The 26,731-nt window shown below is 35.1% G+C and overlaps 1 protein-coding gene across 25 annotated transcripts in view; it reads left to right on the forward strand.

Annotated features, from left to right (window-relative positions):
- Positions 1-26,731, forward strand: part of NRXN1 (neurexin 1) — a 1,199,463-nt gene that overhangs the window by 802,659 nt on the left and 370,073 nt on the right. For all 25 annotated transcript variants that reach the window (XM_081593719.1, XM_081593720.1, XM_081593708.1 and 22 more), the window contains one exon: positions 22,737-22,918. In XM_081593719.1, coding sequence (XP_081449845.1) covers positions 22,737-22,918 — 182 coding nt within the window. The remainder of the gene's footprint in view (positions 1-22,736; positions 22,919-26,731) is intronic.

Here is a 26,731-nt window from a genome sequence, read left to right on the forward strand (position 1 = left end):
GAAGTCCATCCTATTTTTCAGTAGCCAAATCATTTAAAATTTCCCTAACCTGTTTTAAGTCCCCTTTGTCTTCATTTCTGTACTTTTCATAATTTCTGCAGTATATAAATATTATTTAATCACAACCTATAATTAAACCTCTTACACATAACTATATTACGGATAAGAATTGCCTAATGTATTTGAATAACTAACAGTTATCTATATATAATGATTTGTTTCATTTGGAGTCCTTAAATAGATGAATAGTAGAGATTGCCCTAGATTCAATCATTCAACATTTGTTGAGTGTACGCACAGTGCCACATTATACTAAGTGTAATATTTTTGCCGTTTTAATGTGGAGCAGTTGCTTGAAGGTCAGATTTTTCAAATCTGAGAAATAAATTAGTAAAGGTATCCCTGTGTGTTCTTCCTGCTCACTAATTTTATGACTGAGGTCAGGTTACTTGTTTTTCTTTCCCCTTGGGAAAATGAGAATCACCTTGCCAGTTACCCTCCAACAGGTGCTTGGGGGAAAAAAGGCAATATGATAGATGAAATTCAGCTTTTGTCTATGGTACTTTCATGTAGCTCAGAAGAAAACATGGTTTTCTACCCTCTGGTGTAAAAGGTTTAATGGCATTTCAGATAGTACTATTAATCTACCAGGGCATAAACACTGTGATGATTTAACTGGATATCTATAAAGGACTTTTCCTGGTGCCTCAGACGGTAAAGCATCTCCCTCAGTACAGGAGACCTAGGTTCGATCCCTGGGTCGGGAAGATCCCCTGGAGAAGGAAATGGCAACTCACTCCAGTACCCTTGCCTAGAAAATTGCATGGATGGAGGAACCTGGCGGGCTATAGTCCATGAGTTCGCAAAGAGTCGGACACAACTGAGTGACTTCACTTTCATTCTTTGCCAAAATGCATGAGCACAAACAACTGGCCATAGTCTTGGTGAACATGGGCAGAATTATCTTAAGGAAGAATTAACGTTTTGACTAGTGAGTTAATGCCTGGTCTTTCTCAACTAGAAATATGGGAGGAAAATAGTACTAGTGAAGTTACATTTGTAAAGAATATGCTTTCACTTTTCGTTGTATTTTCACAACTTAAATTGACTGTTGAAACAGGATAATGAATCCCTTTCTGGATCTGAGTCATATTTATGACAATAGAACCCACCAAGGCTCATAATCATTCCTCCTTGGAATGATTTTGTCTTTGTAAGTAGGAATTATCTTTACATGTATTCACAAAACACATCAGCCAGGGTGGTTTTTACTTAATAACATTTAACCCAATCTTTTTCGTAGTAACCACAGTAATTATAGGTTTTAGACCTAGAAGACCTCAGTCATTATGTAACTAGGTTTTAATAAATCTGAAGCTCATTTTAGACTGTCATTTCTGTAGATTTTATATTGTATCGATTTTGGATGAAATTGCTAGACCAGTCATGTGGGGTATATGATTTCAGGAAATAAAAACATTAACTGCCAACAGTGCTCAGCCAACACGCTTTTTTTCTTTTTTGGACTTGTATTTATGTCTTAATTTTCTATAATCATAGAAAGAATTACTGCATGACATAAAATATCCTCTACTGTATCATTTCACAATTGTAAAATATAGCAAACATTCTGTACAATCATTGTTTAAAGTCAAAAAAGGAGCTAAGTACCCTCCCTGAGAAATCTTTGCGTGTTATCTGCTATGGTGCCTCACTGGTAACACACCTTTCTACCTCATGCTCATGTTAGCTGTACAGTTCAGCGTATGCTGGGATCAAGTTCAAGGCTTGTGCCAGCTTTACTGAAGTGATATTTTAAACCCAGAGAGTAGAGTTGGAAATGACTGTAGAGATTGCCTGAAACAACCCCTCATTGAGGAAAATGACAATTATTGAGTAGTTTCAATAAGTGGCAAAATCACAGAGCCACGAGTTAGTCACTTTCCTTATTCAAGACGCAGTGCTTCCACATTACATGCTGGCTTTTTAGCTGTGTTCATATATAATCTTATTTTCATTCATTTTGATATAGAACAGCTAGAATTTACTAATAAATTCATAGTGCAGACATTGTTCAGTTGAGAGAAGAGAAGGATCTAATTTACATAGAGATATATTTTTATATGTATTTATATTGTTAACATATCTTTTCAAATTAATGCAATCTGTTTGAAACTGAGTTTGTCACATTGTTTTGTGTTTCTTTTAAAATTGGATATATGCATCCCTTTCAGACAACAATGTAAGGGGCATTACTGTTTTGTGAGTTTATGTATGTCTTTCAGCTTGAGTTTTTGGGTGCTTCTGGGCTTAAGAATGTTTCTTCCATTTTCAGCTGCATTTATTTGTGTGTCAGTTTCATATTCCATTGGCTAGAAAGTAAGCTTGTTGCTTTCAACAGCATCATAGAGGAGATTTTATTTTTGCCACCTTTCAATTTAACTCCAGGAAAAACTAACCTCTTTCGGCATACCTTGGAGGCTTTCCTTGTTACATAAATTCATTTAAGCAAAACCTGGGAAATTCATTAAATATTTTGAGTTTGTGCATATGACTTAATTTGCAGGATCAAGTTTAGTCTAGAGTAACGTATATGTGTATATATATATATATATATATATATATATGTATGTAAGTTCTCTGGATACCTGTGTAAAGTCTGAGTCCTTCAGGGCCTCAGAAGGGGGGTGAGTTCTAGAATATAAATGGTTATAGTTTTGTAGATTAGAAGAAAGAGTTAATATTATAGTTTAATTTGCTGTCAGATTTTCTCCACCTTTTTCTCTAGCTTGAATTCAGTCTGGGGAGAGGAAGTTGGCAAAACTCAGTTAATCATCAAATCTTTCTTGAGGCTTTTTCTCTCTTTCTTTTTCTTTCTTTTTAATTGGAAAGAAGGAAAATTGTCCAAAATTCATTAACCATATATTCCCACTTGGACCCCCAATTTAACCTGCCTCAATATTGAATATGTACCTTGGAGCAGCCATAGAGGAAAATGGGAGGAGACTGGTCTCCTGAGGATCCTCAGTGTCTGGTTTTTACATGTGACAGTTTTGTCTGGCTGAAATCTGTGCTTCCAACATAGGGAATTAGCTGCTGTGGTTTAGTTCTTTGTGCATGTTGGACTAGCACTACTCTGATATTGTCTTTCTTTTCAGGAATTTCATTTCCACAAGTTAGGTCTGTGACTGATCTTGTTTCAGCTGTGCAAAATTGCTTCTTTCCAAGAAAAAACTGAACTTCTTTTGCTACTGGTGTTTGCTCTGCATGAAAAAAATTAGTTAACTGGTACTTATGGTTCTTTTCTCTGTCTCTTGCATTCCTCTCTCCTAAGGAGCATGGTTGTACTCCACTGAACAATGGAATCCAAGATGAGCTGAATCTCCCTCTTGAACCAAACCCTGGTGTTTCCTCTATCAGTCACTAAAGGGATGCTGTGTACACTTGTTTAAGATGTAGAAATGTGGAGGTGTTCTCATTTATGTTGTTACATCCACAGAGTTGCATATTTAATATGATAATCTTCTAGGAAAGAGTAAATAAATGGCTTGTTCCGACAAGATCAGTATACTGTAACAATTTCCCAGCAGTTGGAAGTAAAGAGTTTTGAGGAAGATTTGCTTTTTTTCTGATTTACCTAAGGGTATCCTAGGGACTGGAAGTAACCATGCCCTTTATGTTCTAGGAGACAGAGGGTCTATACTAGATCAAAGTTATGGTTACAATGCAGAATGTCTAACTAAACTTGTTCTTTAGGGAAAGGCTTCAACATTTTTTGTACTGAGGGTCAACAGAGTTAACGGTACAGAACATACTTTCTGACAGTGGATAGTGGATAGTGGATTCCATCACCATTCCTCTTTCACTATTTCAAGGTGAAAAAAAATGCAGAAAACTCAAGTTCCTCTATAGATGCAGGGATTTGAGCCTAAGGGTAGCCAATATCATATATTATTGCTTACTAAGTGACATAGCTGCTAAACCAACACATCCTAACTTACTAAAGTTCTCCATGTGCAGGAAACAGTTAATAAAATTTTGATGAGAAGAGGAAGCCAATCAACTCAGCATAAGAAGTTAACCAAGCAATTATATGCAGAGAACCAAGTGGCAATCAAGCAAAAGATATGCTGGGACAATATAGTATGGTTAAACCTTTTCCATAATTCTTTTTCTTAAAATTATTCAAAGAAAGGGAACACTGCAAATGTTCAGATGACAAATATAGCCAATTCAGGTGGGTTCCATGGAATGGTCTTGTTTAAAGCTAAGCTTTGCTACATCTGGACACTATTTTAAAGATGACGAAGAGATACGGGTTAGCTTTGTCTGGTAAAACTTGTTCTAAGAAAAAAAATAACGCAATGGTTTTCATTAGAACATACTTTTTAATTGACATATTTGAGCCAGTAACAGGATACTGAAAAATGTCTTCTATGTCTACTTCAGTGTGAAAAGTGTTATAGGACGGTGAGAGTGATAAAATATTCCCCTGTGGAAGACAATAACTAAATTCAAACATAGAAAGCTAATTATATTCGCCACTTTTCATATTCCTCCTGATGCTTCCTGTGAATAAATGGTAGAGTATCTACCCCCTTTGCAGGTCAGAAACTTAGGGACAGACCTTTGATTTCTTCCCTGTGACAGCCCTTTCAACATCCAGTCAATCATCAAAAGCCCTTATAACATAATCTCCTTTATGCTTCTCACATCTACCTATTTCCTTCAAGGTCTTTATATTTTATTCTTCTTTTTGTGAGATAACCTACTAGGTCTCCTTATCTCACCTCCCCTGCATCCATCCCATTTTCCACATAGAAGCCCCAATAATCTCGCTAAAATTCAAACTCAATCATGTCATTCTCCCCAGTGAAAATCTTCCATATAAATTCCCTTTTGCTTCAGTGTAAGCCCCATCCTCTTTGGCATGAGTCTCTTTGACATGGTGAAGATTATCTTGGAAGAGTATGGGCAGAAGATAGTGAAGAGATGATAGCTGATTTCTCTAGGGTGATTAGCCAGGCTATTTGTGGAAGGGACATTCTTTTTTGTGCATTTCCCTACACACTTATTCCAGCAGACTCTCTCCTCTTCATGGGCACAGAAACATTTGATCACCTTATTGGTGAATGTCTTAGAAAGTTACAGTGGAAATTGTCATTTCCAGTTTTGAATCCATTTCAAACAGGTGAGACAGTGTGGGTTTTATGCTTTCATGTCATTAGTGGGATTGAAAGGGAAATTGGCTATTCTATTTTGGAAATCTACCCCTCAGAATATGTTATATAGTACACAGTATTTGCCAGACAGATGAAAACACAGTAAATGAATGTGGAAATGTGTTGGTTACAAGTATTAAAATGGCAGAAGAATAAAAGATGATTGACCCTTTATTGACATAAGAATTTCCACACCCACTGCTTGAAAAACCAGTAACATCTTGTGGGGAAAAAAAAAAGAACTTTTCTATCCTTTAAAATACACCTTTATGATATGCTAGGTGTTTATTTTCATTAAAAAAAAAATAAATGAAATCTCAGTTTGAGAAAATTTCTCTAATTTAGAGTCTGCTTATTTTAGTTTTGAGAGAGTATAAATTTGAGTAGCACCAAAAACTTCACTTCAAAAGAGGTTTATTTTAGGTCCTTCTTAAAGGGAAGGGTTATTTTTTTTTTTTGATTTTTCATTTGTTCTGCTTTGTTATTTTAATTAATCTGTCCCCGGTGTTATATTGGTTATCTAAAAGTTCACCTTCTCTGATCAGCGAACTTGGCGTTTTATGTGTATGTGTGTATATAAACTACACAGAGTCTTTGTTTTATGTCAGTTTTAAGTATATACTCATTAGGGTTGATAAAAGAAGAGTATGTAAATGTAGATGATTATGTGAAATATACAAATGTATATTCAAAAATAGCATATGATAAATGTGTATCAACAGAAAGCCAAGACTTTTTCTTTTATTCCAAAGTTAACATTTGAAAAGAAATTAAATCAACTGGATTGATTTTGAATAATCTTTTTCTCAGTACTCTCAATTTATAGCCTTTGAAGATATTTTCTAAATTACAGTTTTTTTCAAGGCACTGAGAAAAGTTGCTGACATACAGATGTTGACACATTATGCTTCTCTTTGTTTCCAGCTTCCGATTAATAAATCCTTTGTTATACATGTAGTACAAAGGTATTTGATTCTAAAACATCAAATGGAAATAAAGATATATTTTATTTTTTTTAATCACATCACATGTAGTTATATATCTGTAAAGTTATCTAGTGGTATTCTCGGCTCTGAGGTAAATACAAGGAACCATGAGAACTAGTTCTTATCCTCAAGATAGAATATTAGAGACAAGCAATATAAAACTAATACAAAATAAAATAAGTAAAATTTGCTCTATATTGATAATTATATATTTTTTGCTGTGACTGTTCTCAAGAAATGGAGATAGAATGATCACTGCTTTGTTATAAAAAGAATTGAAAGTGTTAGTCGTTCAGTCCTGTCTGACTCTTTGTGACTCCATGGACTGTAGCTTGCCAGGCTCCTCTGTCCAAGAAGTTTTTGAGGCAAGAATACTGGAGTGGGTCGCCATTCTCTTCTCCAGGGATTTTCCTGACCCAGGGATCGAACTCGGGTCTCCCATGTTGCAGGCAGATTCTTTACTGTCTAAACCACCAGGGAAGCCCATTTTGTTATAAAAGTCTCTTACAATTAAGTCTCCATAGATATTCCTCAGATTATTTAGCATTTTGAATTAGTGTATAAAAATACCTCTAAAGAACATTTCTCCAAATTTCTTATTACTAACCTTCCCCGATAATACTTTATTTAATTTCTGTGGAGAAGTAAATATTTTTCTCTGTGAATGAGGAAGTGAAATTCAGATGAAGAAACAATTGTCTATTTTTATTTTGACTGGGTTGCTATTTCTTTTTCTGAGGCTGACTAGCTTAGATGGCAGAATAAATAATATGATAAATGTGAATGATTTATCACGAGTCATGGATATCAAAGAAGAATGGCACCAGAAAAGTTGAAAAAGGGGGAGAGATTGAAGGCAACTCTTCTAAAACAAAAGACTGGAGACTTTTTGAGTGCTGGAGTGAGTAGTGGTAAAATGCTGGAGGACGCTGGAGGTGGGAGAGGAAGGTTGCTCAAGGTGATTAAGTCCTGATGTTTGCTAATTGGGGCTTATCCAAGCTTGGCTTCTACCTTTCCACAGAGACTGGGACAGAGAGACACTGTCTTACCTAATGATTACATTTCAAAGAGATAGCTCCTAGGCTCTTAAGAAAGACATTCTTAAGTTATAGAACTATCAAGAAGCTGGAAGAAGTTTTACATCTCAATTTGAGATGCTGAGGAAGAGTTCACAATTACAAATTTCCTAAAATAAATGCTCTATAGTCAAGCAAATGGCATTAGTGCTGGCCAGTTTTTTCACTTTGCTTCAGGATCACAGACCACTTTCTTTAATATGTTTCACAATAGATGCCATTCTGATTTTGTAAGGGAGAAAAGAATTTGGGAATGGGGTAGATTCAGGAAAACTTATATGGTCCCCCCCGCCCCAATCTGCCAGGGCGAGTAACCTTGGCTAACTATAAAAAGGGTAATAGTTTGTTACTAGCCTTGCAGAAGGTTTTGATGAGAAAAGTTTCACATTACTATGTGACCATGGACAAATCACTTTACATGTGAACACCAATTTCTTTTAAATGTTTAAAATATAGATAATTACAGTTTCCCTATCATTTATTTGACTGTCGTGAATACAAAAAAGTACTCAGAAATGTTTTGTCAGTTTGTCTTAAAGTCTATTATAAACACCCTTTGCTGTAAAAATGTTCATGCCTCCATAATACATAGATATGAACAAAATGTAAGGTTTTTTTTTTTTCTCCTTTCTTTTTTCCCTGCTCGTCACATAGGATCTTCTGTCTCTAGTTCTAAGGCAGCTGGCTCAGTTTTTGGCTAAGTGTTAGTCACTCAGTCGTGTCTGACTCTTTGTGACCCCGTGGACTGTAGCCCACTAGGCTCCTCAGTCCATGGGATTCTCCAGGCAAGAATAATGGAGTTGGTAGCCATTCCCTTCTCTAGGGGATCTTCCTGACCCAGAGATTAAACCTAGGTCTCCTGCATTGCAGGCAGATTCTTTACCATCTGAGCCACTAGGGAAGTTCCATTTTTGGTTATCACTCAGCATAAAGAGAGAGGGACCTACCAGTAAAGTGCAGGTAACTTTCAGGCCCGTAACTGGAAGAGTCACACATCATTTTTGCTGCAGTGTCTTGGCCAGAATTTAGTCACATAGCCCCATCAAGCTGCAAAGGTGAATGGGAAATGTAGGCTCTAGCTGGACAGCTGTATGCCCAGTTTATACATTTTAACTGTAGTATGCCCAGGTTCAAGTTCTATTATTAAAGACATTGAAATGAATAGTGGTGAACAGCAGTCTTCACCACAGATATAATTGGAGAGAAAAATCAAGACAACAGCAACTTCTTAAAGGGGAAGATTAAGTAGTCCCAAATAACTCAAGACAATGTAATGGGTTATTAAAATACCAAAATTTAGTCAAATTGACAGCTAGTTCCTTCTCAGAAAACAAAAGCTTCCCACTTTCTCTTCAGCCTTTTTTTTTTTTTTTAAATGTCTTCTAGGCTCTGATATGCATAATTGCATTGATAGCATTCCAAACAATAGTTACAAAATTGTCTTGCATTACAAAGCCCATGTAGTCAACTAACTATTATTTTAATGGTAAATATGTTTAATGGGTAACCTTGTTTGGTACATGGTCTGTGAACCTAGTAGCATCATTTGTCTCAGTATATTGTTGAATTTTCAGAAAGCTCTCTATGTTATGTTTTAATTCTTGCAAATTGCTTGCCAATTTAATACGAGCTGCATCTAAACAGTAAGTAATTGCTTATGATAATGAGTGCAAACTAATTTGCTGGAATATGTTAATATTCACAAAGCACTTTTATACTGCCTGCTGTTCCAAAAATACTGCTCTCTTGGTTAAATGCAGCTTTTAGATGGCATTATTGTCACAAATCTGACTAAAATCTTCACTTCAGTAACATCTACCCAAAAGTCATAGAACTATCACTTCAATATACCAAAGAAGAAAGAGAAAGTCATGTCATTGTTTGATTAATGGTTTAGAATATTCAAGGAAAAATTATCACATTGTTAATAATTAATTTTAATTAGTGATTAATAGTAAGCAGACTATACTGAATTAGAAATGGCCTCTTCTCCCCACAAGAATCATTAAATTTAATTTAAAAGACTTTAAAGACAGATGGCATGGCAAACTTCATTTCCATACAATAACCAATTGAAAACAAATTAAAATTTTAAGGACTACCTATATATGGTTGTTTTTAAGCTTGAAGCCTATTTTATCCCTTAATAGTGCCCTACCCTCTTTGTCTTATAGCTCTTTTTCAACCTTTTTCAGATATTCTATTTGAAGACTCTAGCGCTCAAAGACTTGTATTTCAAGCTTGAGGGTCTTTTGAGTTTGGAGACCTGAGTATTCAAGGATCTGAGGTTCAGATTGGAACCACCTTGTAATTTTAGTCTAGGAAGACTAACATAAAAGAAGAAAAATTTGACACTTCCCTACCCTGGGGCTGATTTGGCACTTTAATCCACTCTCTAATGTTTCAGTCATTTCAACTTTAAAAATGACTCTCACACATAGTTATATATCTTCACATGAGTGGTGACATAGATCTCTATAGAGAACCTTTTTTTTTTTTTGCTTTTCCATCACTTTCAAAATTCATTTCCTCTGTTAAATTCCACTGGACAAATATCTTCATAGGTTAAAAAAAATTCCATCTTTGGATTTTAAATCTTTCAAATACCAAAAATTGCTCGTCAGTGTAAGTGGTCTAATTTCCCAATTGTTTGCTTCTTGTAATTTTTACTATGAAACTAGGTGGATTGATACCTATAAGAACTGGCTGATATTTATTATTATTGTCATCTTCACTAAGCTGTTTCAAAGAGTCTGAGATGAAGAATGAATAAACAAATGAACAAAAAAAATTATATTTTAATTTAGGTTGCTGGAATTGTTGCTTTTTCTACTAAGCATAGACAGACTAACATTTAAGAAAATGAGAAGTGGTTTCATTTTTGATAAAGATGAAATGAGAAGATTCAGGATAAATAGTAGATATCACCAAGACACTTCTTATTAAATGCAATTTATCTCAATGACAGTAATATCCCATTTTTCTAAATTTGTGAAGCTCTGTGACTCTTTGTTAAAGGAAATTTACATTTCATAGAATTATGAATATTTTAAACTGCTAGAATTGATCTAATCTCTTTTAGCACTGACCTTGAACAGTCCTAAATTCCACTATCTGATTTGTACTCTGTATTTATCTAGAGATTTAATTCAGGAGACAAAGAGATAGGAAATAATAGTGCCTAAAAATATATATTCTGAAAAAAGGTGATGTCATTAATGTAAGTAGATCTACTCCATCTCTCTGGAACCTGTTTTGTGCCTTTGTGACTTTTCTCATGAAAACCCTGCCCACAAAAATACATTTGCTTTTATTTTTCCAGAGCTATTTTAAATTTTATCTTTTCTGAAAAGAATATGGGGATATTTCTGGAGACTGAGTGAATTCTCCAGTTTGACTGATGTAGAGGATTGGCTTGTGTGGAGGATGTTCACAGTTATAAGGGTTTTTCATTTAAATTGATAGACAGTGGTTTAATCCTTGAAGGTCTTTGAATAGAGGTGTGATTTCAGACACCATTTCAAAACAGAATGAATCTAATGTTAGTTTGTATAGTAAATTTAAATTAGGGAGAGGCAGGAAAATACTGAATCAGTAAGGATGAGTATTTATTACATTTTAGATTGATGGTGATGCAATCTGAACAACAGCTGAAAGAATGGAAATACAAAAGAAAAACTCAGGAAATCACCACTGCCTGAAAGGGGAGTTTTTGAAAAACTGCATCCTACAAATTTGACATATGCCTTTCTGTCGTTTTCCAGTATCTAGCATGGTGCTCTATACATAGCAAATACTTAATTTTTATTGAATATATGAATGTTTCTATTTTTGAATTATGCTGTTATATTGCTTTTGTGTTCTCTTTCTCTACCAGCATCCTTCTGCTGTTGTTTCATCACTGTGGTTTGTTTTTGTCAAAAATCCCAGCTCCTTGTTCTGCGTAGAGTCTTTCATGACCACCTCACTAAACCATCTGGCTTTCAATTTTCCAGGCAACTTCTAAAATAATTTCACCTAGGTATTTTTTTTCTTGTTAGGTTAAAGGAAATACAAAATTTTATCCCACGTTGCCCACTGTTCCCCATCTTTGATTCATCATACTCACCGCAACTACAGTATCTGTTAATACTAATTACTACACATGAAAGCATCACAGTGCATCTAGCTGTCATGTCTCCTTAGTTCACTCCAATATGGGACTATTCCTCAGTCTGTTTCTTTCTAACCTTGACTTTTGAAAAAAATACTGCCAGTTATTTTGGAGAATGTCTCTCAGTTGGAGTTTCTTGGATGTTTTCTTCTGAATAGGTCGAGGCTATGCACTTTTGACAAAAAGCAATATAGAAATGATGCTGTGCCCTTCTCAGCACTTCATATTTGGAGGACCTGAATCACATGTCTCCTTGCTGGTGATGTTCATTTTTGATCACTATGGTTACGGTGCTGTCTCCTGGGTTTCTCTGATGATTAACAAAGTTTTAAGGACTAGCAGATTATATCCATCTCTTCATTATAAAATATGGAGAACTTTGGACTGGGTATTCAAGAAAATTGTAGGACTTGGTTCTGACTCAAAAGGGTCATCATTACCTGGTTAAAGAGTCTCATGGCTATTCATGATTTATTTCTTCCACAGACAGAATGAAATGGAGAATGGTGTTCATTATCAGGGTAATCTAGGAAAGTTATCTCTTCATCTGAGTTTCTGTATTTGACAGGTAAAATTACTCAGATTACTTAGAAATGGATATAAGCATGGAATTTGTTATACTTATCTGAGAATCTGGAACCTTAAGTTTCTTATAATCCTATCACCAGCCCTTACTTGGTTCAAGCATTATTTCAGATTCTTATTAATGATTAATAAATGAATAAAAGACCTAAATCTGATGAGGATAACAAGAATTAAAGCAAGACCCCTTTCTTTAGGATACATACTTTTTAAGATGGAAATTTCAGAAAAAGGCAACTCCGACTTATAATGGTTTGCAAGTTAAAGACAAGTTCTGAAGACGGTAAAGAGAGGGAATTCACCTTGGCTAGAAAGAATGGGAAACCGGACTGAAAAGAAAACCAGGTACAGCTGCTGCTGCTGCTGCTAAGTTGCTTCAGTCATGTCCGACTCTGTGCCACCCCATAGATGGCAGCCCACCAGGCTCCTCCGTCCCTGGGATTCTCCAGGCAAGAATACTGGAGTGGGTTGCCATTTCCTTCTCCAGTGCATGAAAGGGTACAGTGAAAGTGAAGTCGCTCAGTCGTGTCCAACTCTTAGCGACCCCATGGACTGTAGCCTACTAGGCTCCTCCGTCCATGGGATTTTCCAGGCAAGAGTACTGGAGTGGGTTGCCATTGCCTTCTCCGCAATAGTAAAAGTCGCTTTGGGAGAAGAATGTATATTCAACCACATGTGCACACCTAAGTGATAGAGCTTAGTTTGGAGTGACTTCTGAATCAGCAAATAGTACTCTATCCAGTTTTAGTTTAAAATTACAAATAAATCATTTAATTGGTCTTATTGGACTGCAAGGAGATCACATCAGTCGGTCCTAAAGGAAATCAGCCCTGAATATTCACTGGAAGGACTGATGCTGAAACTGAAGCTCCAATACTTTGGTCACCTGATGTGAAGAGCCAACTCATTGGAAAAGACCCTGATGCTGGGAAAGATTGGAGGCAGAAGGGGATTGGGGTATTATGAATTTATTATTGATATGGGGGGCCTCAAAATAGTTCAAAATAACCACATGCAGTTTTGTATTCAGGATTGAATTCTGCTTTTAAGGGCAACAAATGGTATCACTGACAAAAGCTGTCAAGCCTATCTGGTGTGGAATAAAAATAATTATGGTATTAATGATAAAGATTTGGCTTCTGCATCTCTGTTCAGCATTTTGGAAGCATCTGAACAAGCCAAAGCTGAGACGACTTCTGAGGCAGGATGCTGGCAATAAAGATTTGCAAAGGCTCCACGCCTTTTAAAGATTCAGGCTAGACACTGAAAATGTCAGAATATGAACGAATCATTTCTGCTAAGTGCCATTTCAGAAACTTTGAGTCTACCAAAACCAGACCAAGGAAACATCATTAGAAAAACCTCTAGAGATGACTGACGTGAGACCTTGACTTGTGAATTTTAGCTTCTTTATCTAAACAAGAAGCGTCATTTAGTCTTAGCTCTTAAATGTGCATTAGGAATACAGTCGGGTGCAGTCCCCAAGCATCTGTGTGAAATTAAGAAGCCACTTGATTCCTCTGGGCCGCTATTTTGTCATTTGTAAAAGGAAAGTTTCCCTTTGTCTTCTCCAAGAGCACTTCAGCATTAAGTCTGTGTTCATGTCAGTTGTTTTTACCCTATGATGTTTTTTACACCATGATTCTAGTAAATTCTTAACTCTGAAAACCATTTTGACAATTAATTTATGAAAAAGTAAATCGAAGGCCATCGCTAGGCATTTATAACCTTTACTTACTGGCCAATAATTTAAAGAATTTATTAGGAGCATTCACAGCTTATTATATGTGTTTTAAAATGAGAGTTTTCTTAAGCGAGCAGAAGGTATGATTTTTTCTCCCTCCTTCCTTGCTGCCTGTAGCCCTAATGCAAATTGATTACTGAATTACTTGTCAGAGACTTTTTAATAAAGTTCACTTACTGCTTGAGGGAGTCTAGTTTCAGAAGGAAAGACATAAACTTTTGATGTTCTTAAGGTTATTGGTTGTGAGATTGCTTTGCTTAGTTTTATTTTTAACTCTAGATCACTTTGCTATCTTTATGATTTTTTTTTCTAATTTGATTGGCAGAAGGTCTACCATTTACTTGTTTTTCTTCTCAGCCAGATAACTTAGATTCCAGGAGCCTTTTAAAAGGTTCCAAGACTTTGAATTTGATCTCGGAACAAACTCGTCTCCCTGGGCTGTTAAAACTATTCAACTCAATTCTTCCTGGAGGGAGTATTTTCTACATAGCATGTTTAGAGAGGGAAATAATGAGTAGTTTTTAAGGAAAGTATATTGCAATAAAATCACGAAGTGAAGTATTACTTGTTGTATAAATTTAGTAAGATGATATTCACTGAACATTATTTCAAGTGAATATTTGAAATAATTACATGACTTTGATCTGAAAAGAAAATATAGATATAATTGTTCTTGTTAATAATTGTTCTGCTCTTTTTATCATTACCATTAATCAGTGCCTTTAACATTGTCTTCTTTTCTAAGATTTTTAAACAAAAAATCCAGCATAGATAGTGACATGGCTGAATACCATTTTCCTGATATCTCTCATAAACTCTCTTGTCCTGATATTTATCTCTAATTCACAGATCCTACCTGTTTGGGAAAAAGGGCCATGTGTTTTCAGCTTTATATTCCTAGCTCCTTTCACATATTAGACAACCAAGAGATAGGTCAGCTTGGGAATGTTTCTTATTTCAATTAATTTCCTTATAAGATAGAGAAAGAGAATGACTTATTCAAATGACTACATTTGACATCAGTGGCTATTTACGTAGTCTCAACTTTGCATACCATTCATATTGCATTTATGTTAACACTGCCTTTTTGATTGTGCAGTGCACAGTCTGTGCAGCTATTTGTGGTATCCCTGAACAAATATCTAGGATATGAACAAGGTAGATCAGCCCTGAATCCACTTGAGAATTATTTCATTTATTAAGAAGAGTGTACTTGTTTTTCCAAAGATTGAATACCTTTTTCCATGTAGCATATTCTTTCTATAAATGTCAAAATATGGAAATGTCAAATACCAAAATGAAAACTATATATGATACACTTAAACATACATTATCCTTGCCAAGATCACAGGAATATAGAATATTTATTACAGAAAAATACAGTATATTTATTTAAAAAGGCTTTTACTAGAGAAAAGTTTTGGGCCAAACAGGCAAAGGGGAAACTTCCCTACTTTGTCATTGAAGTGCACAGTTGCTATTGAAATTATCTTTAAGAGAAGTGATTCCTGAGCTTATAGAAAGCATGATAGTTTTTTGCTATTCCATTTTCTTGAGTTTTAGCTTGTTTAAAATTCCTTATAGAATAAAATTCTCTGGTGGCTCAGACAGTAAAGAATCTGCTTGCTATGCAGGAGACCCAGGTTTGATCCCTGGGTCAGGATGATCCCGTGGAGAAGGAAATGGCAACCCACTCCAGTATTCTTGCCTGGGAAATCCCATGGTCAGCGGTACCTGGCAAGCTGCAGTCCATGGGGTCGCAGTGAGTCGGACACAACTGAGCAACTAACAAGCTCATGCCCTTTTTCTTTTTAAAATGGTATCTTGACTGGACCCAAGCTAAATCTCATATGGTCTGGCTTAGTGGCGATGATTCTTTTCTTTTATGACTCATAGGTCTGCTGTGGAGTTTGAGTGGTTCAGGCTTGTTTGATCACATTGAAACTTTGGGAGACATTAGCTTTTAATGCCTAGTGAGTCCTCATGGACCCTGAGAATCTCACTCCTGATTTCATGGGGCTCAAGAATCTTTGTGAAAAAGTTTGAACCAAGTTCACGATGAATTTTTAATGAAGCCCTGTGTGTGTGTGTGTGTGTGTGTGTAGTGAGTCAATACAGTGGCACTCTAACAATTTTTGAAACAGGGTGCTCACAGTTTTGTCAGCTTACATTCAATTTAATAGATGCTTAACAAACTTTTTTTTGATTCAATAAATTTCCTTAATCCCCAAGTCTAGGGTTCTGATGGACCTTGCAACGTGCCATATATGAAAAATCTCCCAATGCTCCTTCTATCTGGAATGTCATCCTGAGTTACTTTCTTAAGGCTTTGGTTCTTTGGGAATTATCTAAACTCTTGTTGACTTTCTTTTCTTTGCTCTGATTCAGGCTATGAGGCCAGTATCTAAGCCATTTCAGTGGCATGTCATGTTTCTTGCCCTGTTTTTCATTGAAGACCTACCTGCTCTCTTTCTCAAAGATGTATGGGTAAAAACCTTGTCTTATTTTCTAGTCTCTTTAGCTAGTTGTAATGTATTTGTTATTTCTACCAAGTCTGCATCTTCCATCAGGAGTCTCAAATTGTGATATATATAGTCTTTATTTTCCTTTCTTTCCTAACATTTTTTCACTCTTAGATCTTTAGCATTGAGGGCTGTCTCTTATTCTCAATATTGGTAATTGGTGTTATTACTTTTTAGATTTAGAGTTGGTTACATATTATAGGTAGGAACTCCTATTACTCTGATTTCAGTCATCTCTCCTAATATAGTACCCACCTTTCCTGATTTTTAAGGCTCTTATATGTAATTTTAGGAATTAGGGATTTATAGTGCTCACAACATAATTCTTTGTGATCTTGCAAAGAATTTACATTAATGTAGACAGAAATTGTTGCTTTAGAATACAAGTAAGATTGTTCAGATTTATTAATCTATTTGTTTTACTAGTTTTAGACCTATTTTTTTAATACAAGGTGGTCTTATTGTTTTTGTTTTCTGTGAACTTTATTCAGAATAGTGGCTCCGTATAGGTAGAAATTGTTCAAGAAATTGAGATTAAGCAACAATCTTGACAAGGTTGTAGGAGAAGTAAAAGCTCCCCTTATTTATAAGTGTTTTACTCTAAATTTCCATCTGACTGCCTGGCAGAGTTTCACTGGAAAAAAAGTGTTACGTCCCTGTTACATTTAATAGAATCATAATGGCCTGAATATTTCATGTTGGTTACATAATGACATTGAAAGAATTATAGACTTTCAGAAAAGGACATTTTATTCATATACTTATGTTATGAGTTAAAAGCTAATCTATTCTGAAGTTAATTATATTATTGTTCATGTTCCAAGGATCCAAGGCAACCAATAATCAAGGAGAACTGTACATGCTGATTGGTTTTCTTCTTCGGAAAGGTTGAACCTGTTGGAGGGAGTGTATTAGCACTTGCAGAAACAAGTAAGGCTAAAGTAGAGATGGTTGGAAAGAAGAAGGAGGGGAGAGACCCCTTTATGTAAATATATATTCAGTAATAATGTAAAAATACATTTATTATAACATCACAGGCAGTTCAAACATTAGAAGTAAGAGCCCATGTCTAATTTTTACAAATGTTTATTGCAGTGTAAAGTATGTTGATATTGCTAAATTTGTATCTGGTGAAGCCAGCTTTGTTAACGAATTTGGAGTGAGTAATATAGACTTGCTCTATAGCTTAAATGTGAAGATTGCTGAAAACCACTTTAAGTTTGAGTCACCTATACATTTAGTGATGTGATGGATGTCAGGATTAATTTTCAATAAATCCATTATTAGTCATGGCACTGATGTGCTAGTGCTTGCCATATAGAAGCATGCATAAGTAAGAAAGGTGCCACATTCCTCCAAGTTCTTCTCTGTGTTGATAAAACTCTTGGAACTGTGATTAAGATGTACTGTTGCTGTGCACTGAGTTTACTTATATAATCAAGTAAAACATGTTCCTATAAAATAAAATTTTAAAAAATGTAGCTAAATGGCAGTTCATCTTGCATAGCTTCCCTCTTTATTTAACAAAGTGAATTCTTGTGTCATGCTATATATCTTACCATGCTAGATGTTTTATGACAATAAACTAATATTCTTTTTTTCATGAAAGTGACGTAATTTAATATCCTTCTGTCAACTATTAGTGAATGTAAATAATAATGGAATGGGTTTATGTGACAAAAGTGCTAATCTAAGGAATAAAATACTGAAAAGAGTAATAAAAACCAGGATGTAGGAAAGCCATTTCTTGAAAGGCATTTGGTTTGACACAATTTTGAAATGAATCAAACATTTCTAAAGACTCTTAAAACAACAATGTTACGATGTTGGCTATTTTACTTTGTCAACATACATATGGGGCTTCCCTAGTGGCTCAGATGGTAAAGAATCTGCCTGCAATGTGGAGACCTGGGTTCAGTCCCTATGATGGGAATATCCCCTGGAGAAGGGTACAGCTACCCATTCCAGTATTCTGGCCCAGAGAATTCCATGAACTGTCACAAAGAAGTCCATGGGGTTGCAAAGAGTCAGACATGACTGAGCGACTTCACTTCACTTCAGTACACACATGGGCTTCTCTGATAGCTTAGTGGGTAGAGAATATGACTGCAATGCAGAGACACAAGAGGAGCGAGGTCAGTCCCGGGGTTAGGAAATTCCCCTGGAGGAGGAAATGGCAACTCACTCCAATGGTCTTGCCTGAAAAATTCCATGGACAGAGGACCCTGACAGGTTACAGTCCGAAGGGTTGCAGTCAGATGCTACTGAGCACACACCCACAGCACCACACAACACATGCATACATACATCATCCATTCTCCTAAAAGTGTATTGAGTACTTACCATATGCCAGGAATTGGACTGAGGTTTTACTGTGCAATTTTTCATTTATTCCTGACAGAAACTCTATGAGGCAGTGTTAGTATCCCCAAGGATAGGAAACTCAAGAATTAAAGAGAATAAAAACATAATGTCATGTAACTGGTAAATGATACAGTTGGAATTCGGACCCAGGTCTGTCTGAGTCCAAAACTTGCATTCTTAATTTCTGATCTCTCCTGCTACAGTATACATCATATCCTTGGTTCAGAAAGATGCATGTTAAATGAAGTAGATTTTGACACGTTAGTCATCTATATTTTATTGTGGGAGTATTCTCATATTTTTAAGGTCACCACAACAGAGTATATTGTAATTTTCTATCTTGATTTAAGGAGAACTTTAAGAGCTTAGATTTTTGAGAACATAGAGTTTGATGCAAAGTGGGGTTTTTTTTGTTTGTTTGTTTGTTTGTTTGTTTGTTTAAACCAAGATGCTTATAGAGGGAAGTGTAGAGAGTTGTGTTGGGAGCTGGGCATCTGAGTCTCTCACTTATAAAATTGTGCTGTTGAGTACATTACAATGCACTATTGTGCATATAGAAGAAAAAAAGGAGAGAGATTGATTTTCAGATATACCTGAAGAAAAAGGGCACTAGAAATAATTGCATTGTTTGGCACATGGTAGTACACTTGTTTCTGCTTGATTTTGGCAAAACTTGAAAAATTAGAAAGTCACATAAGGAAGACGGAGTAGCTACCGGCATGCTAGTTGCCAAGTCTTAACACTTATTGGAAAAGTTTGAAATGTGAGATGAAATCAAATCTTGAGTAATGATATTTGTATTATGACATTTATCTTACTGAAAATATAAACCTTTAAATTATTGTCCTCAAGTTCTGCAACTGAGCAACTGGAAACTTTCATAGTTCCACAAGTTTGGGACGTGTACCCTAAACTAAATGTTAATCTACATACATTAAATGTTCTGTCAGTTCACATTTACATGTTATTTTTTTCTTTCTTTAAAAGCATTGTGAGGTGAAAGGACAGTATACGATCATGAGGTGCAAATGTCACTTTATGGATATGAGACATTCGAATATGATAGCAGTTGGCCTTGATAAATTCAGACTGACATATCCAATTAACTTTTTCTTGACAGTCTTGTTATGGTAACAGAAACATTTCTGTTAAAAAAAAAATACAGGAGTAGAATCTGGATACTAGATTTCTACTAGCTCTTCCAAGTTTGCAACTTTAGTTAACAAGTTAATCCTTATGACTGAATTTTCTCAGATGTGTTGTGGGAGTAATGCTTGCCCTACTTTCCATACAGAAGTAAAGAGAAAATGAAAAAAATTGTTGTGAAAATGGTTTTTAATGTTAAAAATGATCGTATAATGTATGATATTGTTGCTTTGCCAGACTCCCTTACTCTGATGATTCTGGAAAACATCCGAGTCCTTAGATTTGTTTTATATTGTTAAGTAACATCTCTACTTGAATATTTTTAATTTGCATAGAATATATAGTCATCAGAGGACAAAGTTAATTAAAAAGAGAAAAATAAAATCAATCAAGTACCACCACAGAGGTAACCAACACATTCTCTTTTTAAAGAAACCTTTACTTTTATATGTTCTTGTCCTGTCTTTATCAACGTAGGATTTTCAGAAACATTTAATACTTAATCATTTGCAATAGTTACTAAGCAGAAGAATATTTATCAAATTGTGCTTGCTTGTTAATATTGTGGTGAACAATCGTCTGATGATGTAGAACATAAATGGGCCTAGAAGGCTCTGGCATTTCTGATATACAAATATGTATATCCTTCCTGAATCTTATTTATTTGCACACTGACATAACTTACATATTCTCACATGAGAAAGAGAGAGAAACTGCTTTCATACATTAGTACTCAAGAAAATAAATAGTCCCTCTACCACTGCAGTTTAACAAGATTTTGTTTTATTTATTTTATCCAATATTATCCTGATATGTTTCTTGGGTCAGGTCTACACACCAAGGCCTATTTAATCAATCAGGCACATTAGGCATGTTGTAGGGTTCTTTGGAGTTTCTCAAGGACATATGGAAAAGTTTCAGACAGAATGCCAAGAGTAATTGACCCCAAAATATAAAAAGAGAAAAAAAATTATATCATCACCTATTTAATTAAATGTGTATAAATAAATGTGACACTAAGTCAACTTCATTAAATTGGTAAATGTGGTTCATAGAAATTTGTTATTTTTGGTTCATAGAAATTTAATGTGGGCTTCCCCGGTGGTGCAGTGGTAAAGCATCTGCCTACCAGTGCAGGAGACCAAGGTTCAATCCCTGGTTGGGAAGATTCCCAGGAGGAGGAAATGGCAACCTACTCTGGTATTCTTGCCTGGAGAATTCCTTAGACAGAGGAGCCTGGCAGGCTACAGTCCATGGGGGTCATAAATGACTGAGCACGTATGCAATAGAAAATAAGACTTAATATCCCTTCAGCCCTCTGGGGCTTCCCTGGTGGCTCAGATGGTAAAGAATCTACCTGCAAACCCTGGGTTGGGAATATCCTCTGGAGAAGGGCATGGTTACCCACTCCAGTATTCTTGACTGAAGAATCTCATGAACAGGGGAGCCTGATGGGTTGCAAAGAGTCAGATATGACTGAGCAACTTACACTCACCATAGATTGTCTGTTATAGTTGTTTTCCCAGAGCCCACAGCTCAAACCCACAGTTGAGGGTATGTTCTGTGTGTCCCGTCTTAGAGAAGGAAATGGCAACTGACTCTAGTATTCTTGCCTGGAAAATTCCATGGACAGAGGATCCTGGCAGGCTACAGTCATTGGGATTGTAGAGTCGCCCACCGCTGAGCAACTGATCAATATGTAGATACCTTGAAAATATACAGCTGTATACTCAACTTTTACATACAACCCTTATTCTTGGTAGAAGCTATGTTTCCATACACTCAAGATACTTTGAGGCCAAATTTTGATATTTAATCTTATTGCTTCCCTTACTATCTTGGCACATAGTAAGTACACAATAAATATATACTAACATCCTTTGTTATTGGAAGGCTACACTCCTTTCTATAAATTGTACCTTAAAGTCTATTCTTGGGATAATAAAAGAAATAGTTCTCTGATCCCATTTAGTATGGAGGAAGATTCATTCTCCTTTATGTATATCTTTGCATGTCTCTTCCAAAATTTCTGACTCAAAGAATTAATTTTATTGTATTAAATGAGGTGGATGTCAGTGCTACAATGAAATAGGACTTTAACACATTGGATGTTTAGATGACTCGTTTGAACAAAGCTCTTTTTAAAGTAAGATAGATACTTTACTGATATCACAATCATAAAGTAAAATTTGAACACTTAGCAAATGAGTCTATGCCATTATTCTCATTGTTGTAAGACTAGCATTTACTTTGGGGAAAAAAAATGGATCTTTTTATGGAGCTGGATAGTTTGACAGCTAGTCAGATATAAGACCTGACTTCTATGGATGGGATCTATTATCTGTATTTTCTTGACATGACTATTGGTCGTATGGCTGTTCATCCATTAGTTATCATCTGTCATATGTGAACAGGCCCTCTCTCCATAAAAGTTGATTTGTAGCATGCTTGCAATCTGCTTTGCTGTGCTGTATGACCCTGTCACACCTACATGCAGCTGTTGTTTCAGACACAAGTTGATACATGTTTCTGCTCCTTTTTGAAGCATCCAAAGTCAGTGTTTTCTATTATATTATTATTTTTTTTTAAACTGGCAGAAAGAAAACCTCATTACATTGCATGCTTGTCCACCTCTGTGGAAAAGCAGTAATCTCTCGTTTGTTCTGAAACACCTGCTGATAGATTTAATGAGTGTATTAAAAATGAAGCTGCCTTGATATTAAAAAAAAAACTTTTTTTTCTTGAACATGTATGATTAAAATCTGTTATTTGCTTATTCACTTTGCCATAGGTTTTTGGTTTCTGTCTTGTTATTTTATTTTATTTATTTATGATTGCCATGCTATAACTTTAATACTTTACTAATATGTCAACATAATAATACATAGGAAAGTGTGCCCTGATATATTTGGACTAATTGGTTTTGGTTTTTGTTTTCCAGCTGGGACAACGTATATCTTTAGCAAAGGTGGTGGACAAATCACGTATAAGTGGCCTCCTAATGACCGGCCGAGTACACGAGCAGACAGACTGGCCATAGGGTTTAGTACTGTTCAGAAAGAAGCTGTATTGGTGCGAGTGGACAGTTCTTCTGGCCTGGGTGACTACCTAGAGCTGCATATAGTAAGTACTTCTAAAATAAAGATTCTACTTTTAGCTTTTACTGCTAGCTTTTTGTAAATAACATATAACTCTTCTTTATTGGACATTTCCCTCCCCCTGCCCCACCACAGCAACTAGTACTTTGTTACAGAAAGCATAAATATACTTTAGGGGTAATAAGACCTTATAGCTATTACTGTTTTTAAAAATGTTTTTGACTATTTTTTTTCAAGTGTGAAGTGCTCTAAATTTTCTGTCCACATAGAATTATTCTTGGTGTGTTTTTAGTGACTTTAGGCGGTGTTGCTAAATTCGTAAAAATATTATGGTCCAGTAGATATTATTCCATCTGGCTGGAAGCATGAGGTTGTAATTCTGTTAACATCAACATATTTGTATCCAGTGTCCTTATTTCTTTTCTCACTTGAGAAAAGAATTGTCTAAAGTTACATGCAATGGGCAGGGAGAAATGAATCAGCAAAGGTATTTGGAGATATAAAAGAAAAAGGAAGAAAGATTACTTGTATGCCATCTTATACTCATTTTGATATGTACACATAAAGAAAATACAATAGAGTCTTGCCATTTATATCCTGGGACCAGACATTTTCTCTAAGTCCTAAACCTCACACAAGAATTTAATTAGCTCTTAGTGAATGTCAAATAATAGTTCATGAATGAAAAGCTTTTCTATTCAAGTTTTAAAGTTGTCATAACTGACTATAGCTTGGGGACTCTTCCTTATATCTCTGGATTCAGAGAGTTACTAATTTGTTTGGTTTCAATTCTTTATCTTCTCATGTCCTCACAATATTTTCAAAGAATCATGCAGTCTTTTATCAATAAGAGATAGTCATATTTTATTGATGTATCAAAATAACACCCATAGTAAAGTATCATATATTCAAAAACCCTAGAGGCTTCTTATCATCATAGTTCTAAATAAACTATCTTCTGGAAGATGTAGAAGCATATAAACCTCTTCATCCCCCTTTCTGTTCTTGAGGTATCATTTATCTCTTCTGCCTTATGTGATCACATAAATTTATTTTGTTTTGATTTTATTTAGGCTGCAAGTTCTTCTGTTACCTGCACCAGTGTCTCAGAAGATCTTTGATTAGGTCAACATGTTCTTTCAGTCTGGCCTTCAGGCTCTCATCCCAAAATGATTAGCAAAACCACCTAACACCAAAATACATTATCACAGATTTGCAGGGTCTTAATTTTCAAAGTTCTATTTATTTATGAATCTTAGTTTTCCGCTATACTTCTAGAATTTACAATAATCTGAATAGGGTTTACAACTGACCACAAAAGCTGAATTCATTGCTAATCTTGGGGAAAAAAAAGAAAACAAAGTAAAACAACCCCCCCCAACACAATGATTATTGAATCATCTTAGATTTTCAATTAAAAATGCAGTTGTCATAATGAGAATCCTTGAAAAGTAATTTTAGCTGCCTTTCAGAAAATACATAACAATCAGTATATATTTCTTTTATGGCATCATAAATAAGTGATCAGCTGAGACAACTAATGCAGTAAGGAATCTTGCTATTTAGAGTAATCTCAACTTTCCAAATGCATTTGCTCCATTCTAATTTAAGAACCTTGCTACTTGCGAAAATAAATAAATAAAAAAGAAAACAAGAGGTTTTCCTCCTGAAATAAATTACATATTGATCCATGACCAATTACACATTTACCCTGAGAAAAGGTTCTACACTGATCAGTCTCACATTATAAGGGGTCTTGTTATTGAATTACTCAAATCACTGTTTTATGGTCAGAGGGTTTTAGTCTACAACAATGTGTATTTCCAATTTTGATCAACTGTGGCCTTAGAGTCCCTTTGTATGTAAAAGGTTGACTTTTACGTGTCCATGCCCACTCAGAACCTTCCCAAACTTCGTTATTGGCCATAGATTTCTGATAGATGTCTTGTGAGGCCCTCCTTCATTCTGAATCTCTTCTCTTGGTCTTGCCTGACTGTTCACTTTGGATTCAGGTCTTTGTTTCTAACACCCTTCTTAGATTTGCTATCTTCAAACCCTTTCTTAATCCTAGCCTGTCCTTGATTAGGAAATTGAAAACGGATGTTAGTTCCCTGGGATTAGCAAACACCATTGGTAATCAGCCCTACTCACTCCTTTATCAACTACTAGGACCCAGTCTTAGTCCAGGTCTGGCCAACTAAAACTCTATTTCCCTCTCCTTTTCTCTTGTTGCCTACAAACAATGATCAGCCATTAGTGACTCAGCAAGTTGCTTACATGGAAATAAGTTACTTTTTTTCCATGTTTCCAACATACAAATAAAATTAAGCCTGTGGTTTTCTTTTCACTTCTGAAGTTTACTTTTAACTCTTTCCCATAGTGTTGGGTACATGGAAGAGAAAGAGGAGTTAGATTTTTTTTTTTAAGAAGAAAAAAGAGAGTAAAAGAGAGGGAGGGAAGACAGGAACAGGAGGGAAAATTAAGTGGGAAGGAATCAAAGCTGATGCCCATGGCTGATAGAAGTATTCTTAATAATGGTACTTAGATTTGGGAATATTCGAGGAATATTTTATCAAATGGTTTACATGCCTTTGAATTTATCCTGATTTTCACCAAATCATTTCTTCTGCTTCTTTCAGAATTGAAGTATAACAGGAAAATAAGAATTGCAGGAAGATTATTACCATTGTTTGCTTTTAGTTTATGAATATGACTGACTTAAAAATTAACCTGATGATATCACAGATATGTTTAGTCTATAAAAGTTAGAGATGTTGGTTATCCATTAACTTCTAAGAAAGTGTCCATAAACCTTCAAGGTCAGCCATGTATAAACTATGGACTTATCTTATTTAAAAATCATTATTTATACCCTTATATAATGGAATTAACCAAGAAGCAGGAAAGTTAATCGCACATATTAAAAGGTGCTCCAGTCTTGCTGAATTGCGTAATGTCACTTCAGATAGATAACTTTTAAAATCTGACTGGCATATAATTTCAATGAAGATGTTAATATCTGACATTATTATCCAATTCCTTTCAAATGATCATGTTTGATCTTACTTAAAAATATCACCATATTTAAATTTTGATTAACTGTACTCTTAAAAATATCATAAATTAGAATAAAATAATTTTTGACTCAGGTGACCTAGTTTTTACAGATGGATTTTTTGTCATATTATTATTAATTCTACCACTGTTAACCTTAAAGCCATATAATATTGCTATTGAAATGTAAAGGTTTTAGGAGGGGATGAGAGGAAGAGAAATACAAGAAGTAAGGGGTTATTAATTAACACAGGGCCAAGAATACAAGTGTTTTCTTGTATTCAGAAATGTGTTCTGAGATAATAAAAGAATTAATGAATTATATGTTGAAAAAATAGTGTGGCTTAAATGTAGACTCCTCAACATTCAGTCATCAAAATTTTCAGTGAAGTCATAGATGCAGTTCAGTTTCTACATAACTCTGAATAAATTTATCTAATTTCTTGTTTACAGTGTAGAGAAAGTGTAGCACCTGATACATATCAGCTTTTTTATTGAAAAGTTACACATTTTTATTGATGTTGGTTTCTGAATATTCCAGCTAATAATTGACCATGGTAGTTGAATTAAGTCTGTGGTGAGAGTTTTTGTTGGGTGAGTGATACTCTCTCCTAAATAGTTACCTCATTTTTTGTAATTCACTTTTATCATGAATTGTTCTTCGGTCATTTCGTATCTGTCCGTTATCTTCAAATAAAGATAAGCTTTCTGATGGCACAGAACAAAATTTATAATAATGATGACTAATAAGAAAAAATAATATAATGTAGAAATGTGACTTTTT

Source organism: Giraffa tippelskirchi, chromosome 4, assembly GCF_054371585.1.
Source record: "Giraffa tippelskirchi isolate mGirTip1 chromosome 4, T2T-mGirTip1v1.2.pri, whole genome shotgun sequence".
Lineage (NCBI taxonomy): Eukaryota > Metazoa > Chordata > Mammalia > Artiodactyla > Giraffidae > Giraffa > Giraffa tippelskirchi.